This window comes from Microplitis demolitor, chromosome 9 (genome assembly GCF_026212275.2).
Source record: "Microplitis demolitor isolate Queensland-Clemson2020A chromosome 9, iyMicDemo2.1a, whole genome shotgun sequence".
In the NCBI taxonomy this organism is placed as follows: Eukaryota; Metazoa; Arthropoda; class Insecta; order Hymenoptera; family Braconidae; genus Microplitis; species Microplitis demolitor.
Window position 1 is genome coordinate 15,661,592 of NC_068553.1, and position 7,018 is coordinate 15,668,609.

General features: G+C 26.4%; 1 protein-coding gene across 2 annotated transcripts; it reads left to right on the forward strand.

Moving 5' to 3' along the window:
• The first annotated feature begins 315 nt into the window (after window positions 1–315).
• Window positions 316–4,285, forward strand: LOC103573604 (brahma-associated protein of 60 kDa). Of its 2 annotated transcripts, none has more exons than XM_008552757.3 (6): window positions 316–475; window positions 827–947; window positions 1,771–1,943; window positions 2,193–2,523; window positions 2,602–2,799; window positions 3,546–4,285. In XM_008552757.3, exons 2-6 carry the CDS (start codon window positions 834–836, stop codon window positions 4,209–4,211), a joined length of 1,482 nt encoding a protein of 493 aa, XP_008550979.1. In that variant the 5' UTR covers window positions 316–475; window positions 827–833; the 3' UTR covers window positions 4,212–4,285. The 2 variants fall into 2 exon arrangements, with proteins under 2 accessions (XP_008550979.1, XP_008550978.1); XM_008552756.3 differs by having other exon boundaries at window positions 317–475; window positions 2,178–2,523; window positions 3,546–4,284.
• The last annotated feature ends 2,733 nt before the right edge of the window (window positions 4,286–7,018 follow it).

The window sequence follows — 7,018 nt, forward strand, 5'->3', positions numbered from 1 at the left end:
TATCAATTTTTTAAATGAGTTCGCGAAAAATTTAGAATATTCAATAAGAAATTATTCAAATTTATAGATTTTATTTTTTTTAAATGTGAGTTTTTTATAATACTGAAGTTAGCCGACATCTGATAATTTTTGAATTTTTTTTAAAACGATAAATTATAAAAAAAATATTTTAAAAAATTGCGCCTGGAGTTTTTAAAATTTTCTACCTGTGCATATTTTCTTTTTCTTTTTTCTGTAATTAATTTGTTCCCAAAAATTGTTAATTGTCTACTAACTTCAGGATCATGAGTTTTTATTTGCTGAGTTGTAAATTAGCCTTAGTCTTGGTATTGAAAACGTAAATTTATGTGTAAAAGATGCTTCTGCTCCGTTAAAAAATAGAATTACCGAATATCGTTTGATTTTACGTTACCATTTGGATTTTTTCAATAAAAACAACTCAAGTATTTTGTATTTAATTTTTTGGCGTTGCCCGGTAAATATTTTTTTCAGTTTTACCTACCGCTTTTATTCTTTTAATTGAAAAGTAATAAAATATGTAAATTAATATGTGATATATATAAAAAAATAATGATCATCATACAAGAATGAAATATTAATAATTCTGAATAATAAATTATCTTATAAGTGTTAATTACTAAAAATTAATTATTATCTGCAAGATTAAAATTTATGTCATGATAATTTATTATTGAGCTGGATATTAATTTTTTTATTTTATATTCTATAGTTGGAGTGATAAATCAGTTGAATTTTTAAATATTAATTGATAAAAATTAATTACTGATAATTATTAATTTTAATCGATTGTGTGCTTGTATTTTAGTTTAAAAATGGCGCAAAGATTTCCAGGACCAAATGCAAGTAATAATGGACCACCTTCTCAAAGGTATCCACCACCAGCTGTACCACCGAATTTACGACAATATCCTGGACCAAATTTTCCGGTAAATCACTTGATGAAAAAAATATTTCCATGATACTAGCATTGAAATTTAAAGTTTCAAAATTTAAAGTTACATCCAGTCGAAGAGTGAATTTCAGTCCAATACCGCGAATTAATTTTAGCGAAGGCGTAAATTGTGAATGCAGTCAGCGACAGAAACAAACTTTAGTCCCGAGGGAACAAACAAAATGGTTCTGCCCACTGACTGACTTTCGCAATTTAAACTCTGATACTTGTCATTTTTTTAATAGTCATCTCAGAGCATTAATTTTCGTCACGTAAATGACAGTTCTGTGATTAAGTTTTATAAAAATTAGTGTCAATAATAAATAGTATTTAGTTTCTGCTTAATTACAAATTCCAAATGACAATTTAATAGTTGATGACACCATTGGTCGAAAATTAACTTGCTTTTGACTGGCTGCTGATTAAAACTTTAAGTTCCATGCAGGTAATCATGAAAAATTGGGTCTAACTCAACATAAAACACGATTTCAGACTGTGGGTGATGTCAGCCAACTTTACCCTAGTCTAAAATCCTTTTGTTTCATTCCTTGTCACACAAAATTCTATTATGTATGATACTGAAATTAGCTGACTAATATAATAATTTTTGGGGTTTTTCAAAAACAAATTACAAAAAAAATAATACCTCAGAAATTGCACCTACACCTTTTTTAATTTTCTACATGTGCATATTTTTATTGTTTTTTTTTTCTGTAATTGATTCGTTAAAAAATAAATCCGAAAATAATCTGTCTGCTGACTAGGTTCATATCTTATTTAAATAATCAGAATCTAGTAAATTTTATTAATTATTTTAGATGCAACAGAGAACTGGGTTCACTCCACCCCCACAAATGGGTACTGGTGTTCCTGGACCAGGTGGAATAATGAGACCTAATCAGTCATACTCCAATATGAGACAAGGATCCATGGCAGCTCCGCCGGGTGGTAAAAGGACAGACCAGCGTATTCCGATATCGCAACAAAAACCGTAAATAATTATTTTATTTTTTACTATTATTATTTTTATTATTATTATTTTAATTATTAATTATTTTCATTAACTATTTAATTATTATTTTTTATTTATTTATTTATTTATGGTTATTATTATTTTTGGCAACTCAAACATAAATATAATACCCTGAGGAAAATCCACATACAAAACAAGTTTCAAAATTTCTTTTGATTTTTCAAAATATTATTTCTACATAAACTCATCTAGGTATTTTTGGAACAGTGATTTTTCACATTCCACATCAAAGAAGAAGAAGAAATTGGCCGACAAAATATTACCGCAAAAAGTACGTGATCTAGTACCAGAGTCACAAGCGTACATGGATTTACTTGCTTTTGAACGTAAATTAGATGCGACAATTATGAGAAAACGGTTGGATATTCAGGAGGCACTTAAACGTCCGATGAAACAGAAACGTAAATTGAGAATATTTATTTCGAATACATTTTATCCAGCCAAAGAAGCTGGCGAGGGTGAAGAAGGCTCTGTTGCATCTTGGGAACTCCGGGTTGAAGGCCGGTTATTAGACGACACTAAAAATGATCCCAATAAGGTTTGTATTTTAAAATAAAAATTAACTGTAATGTGAAATTTATAATTTACTGATGAATTACTTTTTTTTTATATTCAGGTGAAACGAAAATTTTCATCGTTCTTCAAAAGCTTGGTCATTGAACTAGACAAGGATTTGTACGGACCAGATAATCATTTGGTAGAATGGCACCGTACACTTACAACTCAAGAAACTGATGGGTTTCAAGTTAAAAGACCCGGTGATAAGAATGTTCGGTGTACTATTCTTTTACTTCTTGATTATCAACCACTGCAGGTTTTAATTTATTTTTATTTTATATTTTTAAATTGTTCATTTTCGAGCCTATTTTGTTAATACTTACTATTTCATCTCTGATTAAGAGAAATTATTTGAAATGATTCAAAACAATTTGAATCAACTAATATATAGATTAGGGTGTTTTAAAAAAAACAACACATTTTTTTTTTTATGGTGTCTAAAAATTGAAAGTATAACTAAAAATAACAATTTTGGTACCAATCCGGACTCTTAATAGTGATATTAAAGTTTGCCTCAATCCATTTTTCTATTTTCCATTTAAATAACACGGGAAAAAAAATTTTTTTTTTTTAGAATTTTCTAGCTCAAAAACTAATCAACGGATTTCTATCCCCAGTAAATGTTTTTGTAGGAAATTGAACGCTCTACAAAAAAAATTTCTTATAATTTTTTTAAAAATCCCACTGTTCAAAAGTTATTTAAGCTTCAAATCAAATTTATAGTAAATTTTGAAATTTTTTTACTTTTCCGGTGAAAGTATCAACCTTATCGAAAAATGTCATTATAACTTTTTGTAGATAATTTTATTCCTCAAAAATTATTACGAATAAAGTTTTTCGAAATTCCGCATTGTTCACAAGTTATTTGCATTTCAATGTCAAGCTCTTAAAAAAATAGATTTCTGACTGATTTTAAGAGCTTGACATTGAAAGGCAAATACTCATTTCATCCCTTGTCACACACTACTCTATTGTACTAACATGAAATAATTAACATTTCAGTTCAAACTCGATCCAAGATTAGCACGACTGCTAGGAGTCCACACCCAAACCCGGCCTGTAATAATTTCCGCCCTCTGGCAGTACATAAAAACCCACAAACTTCAAGACAGCCATGAACGAGAATTCATAAACTGTGACAAATACCTAGAACAAATATTCGCTTGTCCCCGAATGAAATTCGCAGAAATACCCCAGCGTTTAAATCCTCTTCTCCATCCCCCGGATCCAATTGTCATAAATCACGTCATCAGTGTCGAAGGAACTGAAACAAAACAAACTGCTTGCTACGATATTGACGTCGAAGTCGACGATACTTTAAAAACTCAGATGAATAATTTCTTATTATCAACAGCAAGTCAACAGGAGATTCAAAGTTTGGACAACAAAATTCATGAAACTGTTGAGACAATAAATCAACTGAAGACAAATCGTGAATTTTTCTTGAGTTTCGCCAAAGATCCACAGCAATTTATAAATAAATGGATCATATCACAAACACGTGACTTGAAGACAATGACTGATGTCGTTGGTAATCCAGAGGAGGAACGTAGAGCTGAATTTTACTATCAGCCATGGGCTCAAGAAGCCGTTTGCAGATACTTCTATACGAAAGTCCAGCAAAAACGCGCAGAATTAGAGCAAGCTCTGGGAATCAGAAATTCATAAGAATTATTTTTGTATGAACGAAAACAACTGATGGATTTAATGACTGATTCCTTTCATGCAAATATATATATATATATATATATATATATATATATATATATATATATATATATATATATATATATATATATATATATATATATATATATATATAATACTTTTGATTAATTGTGGGCATCAGCTTCATGTTTTAACTAAATAGTGAACAGTTAAATTTTTAATTACTAAAATTATTTCTAAAAAAATTATCAGTAATATTGTCTTGTCTTTGTAAGGTTACGAATGTAAGAATAACAGTAATAAACTCATATTCAAAATTTATTGTATTAAATAGACTATATAGTGAAATTTTAAAATGATTACTTTTTGTGCGGCCTTGCAAGCGTATAAGATTTTTTATTTTATTTATAACTAGTTTAAGATATCAATACAAATAACATATTATATATTCATAAGTGGTGTTATAAATATGTTTACAATTGGATGTATAAATAATTCAACTATTTTTTTTATTCTTATAGACAAAATTATCGAGTTCTCAATCATAATAATCTAGAAGAAATTCAATTTTTTCAAATTATTGAAAGAAAAATCTGTTTAGAATCAACTATATATTTTTTTTGTCATACTAAAGAGAAAAACAAATTGTAGATGGATGTCATTTACGTAATGTAATTAAATTAGTGTCTAAAATTGTTTATTAACCGGATTTTCTACTAAATTTTTAATTGCTTACGTTGAAAATATATAAACCATATAAAATTATAGATTTATATATACTAGGGTGGTCGTTAAAAATTAAATTTTTTCAGACCCATAAAAAACTTCTTTTTAGTGAAAAAATACATGGGGAATTTGGTTTTTTTTTTTTAAGTAAAAAGAACACGTGCTTCAGATCAAAGTTCATTTTTCGATACAATCGCGGTTTTTTTTAAATATCTCATGAAATATGCACTTTAAAAGAAAAAAGCATAGGAATGATTTTGTAGGAAATTAAATTCTTGACAAAAAAGGTCGTATTCATTTTTTTTATAAAATGTGTATTTATGAAGATATTTTAAAAAAACTTTTAGATCTTTTGAATTGAGGGTTTTAAGGATTACAAATTTTAAAAATAACATGTTTCTAAGTATATAGAAACTATAACAAGCATTAATGATTGATATGTTACGAGTTACGAAGTTGTCTATATTTAAAAAGAAACGTTATTTTTAACATTCGTAATCCTTAAAACGCTCAATTCATAAGATCTAAATTTTTTTTTTAAATATCTTCATAAATACACATTTTATAAAAAAAATGAATATGACTTTTTTTATCAAGAATTTAATTTCCTACAAAATTGTTCCTATGATTTTTTCCTTTAATCTGCATATTTCGTGAGATATTTAAAAAAAAGCGCGATTGTATCGAAAAATGAACTTTGATCTCAGGCACGTGTACTTTTTACTTGAAAAGAAAAAATAAAATTTCCCACTTATTTTTTCACTAAAAAGAAGCTTTTTATGCGCCTGAGAAAATTTAACTTTTAACAACCACCCTAATATATATATATATATTTTTTATAAGTAAGAACATATGAATATATTCACATATATTACCATTTTTTATTTTAATCAGTTTTTTTTACCAATAAAATTTAAGCAAAAAAATATAGCCTTAAAATTACTGATATAAATTGTGATTGAGAACTTGTTAATTATTCAATTGTCTATCTAACAATTTTTATTTTAATTGATAATTCATTTTATTACAATAAGAGCCTATAATTTTTTTTACACTTAATTATTTTATAAATGTATAGAAGGAAAAGAGGCAGGAGTGCAAAATGAGCCCGCGGAAAATTTTTCCAAACACTAAAAGCAAGCAAAATAAACGTGGGGCAATTAGGGCCTTATAAAATTTTATAATTAATTTATTATTCCACTTAAATAATTTTGCAATCAGTTTTTTTTTTTTTTTTTTTTTTTTTTTTTTTTTTTTTTTTTTTTTTTATTAATAATTAAGCGGAAAAATTTTAAGACAAAATTTCAATATTTAATTATAATAATTTCGTATTAATTTTTAAAATTTATGTTAAGCACCAATTAATACTAGAAAAATTAACACTAAACACATCATGGACACAACATTTTTTTTAAATGTAGAAAAAAGTCTACAATAATTAAAAAAAAAAACTTCAGTTTTTTAATTTTTTTTAAGCGGCTCATTTTGTCCCTCATTTTGATTTTTTATGGCTGGACAATATAACAATAATAATATCAGTATCGCTTACTTATTTAGTGAATAAAATCAAGTAAAACTAATGAAGGAAAAAATTTTTACACTACCGGCAAATTTTTATTTGAAAACACAATAATTCGAAAAACCAAATTTGTACTATTTTTTTTTTTTAAATAAATTTCATTGCTATTTATAAAATAATGTCTTGAAATTATTTTGTTGACTTAATACGATAAAGATTGTCAATAAATGTGCAATTCTATGATATTACAATATTATTCTAATTTACATTTTTTGTGAGTATGGCAAAATTTATTAATTAGTATTAAGGACAATGCGATATAAAACTAAAATACTTCCTTACGCAGAATATTAATTCGATAGTTATGATTGGGCGTAATTTTATAATTATTGACAACAACAAAACTCAATGTAATTGCACTCATTTTTTTTTAAATTAAAAATTTATGACTATTTTAAAAATACTGCAGTAAATATTCAATTATTTAATACTAATTAAATACTTAACAAATAGAATTTTTTTAAATTTGTTTGAATCTCCCATTATTAAGAACGTGCTATAG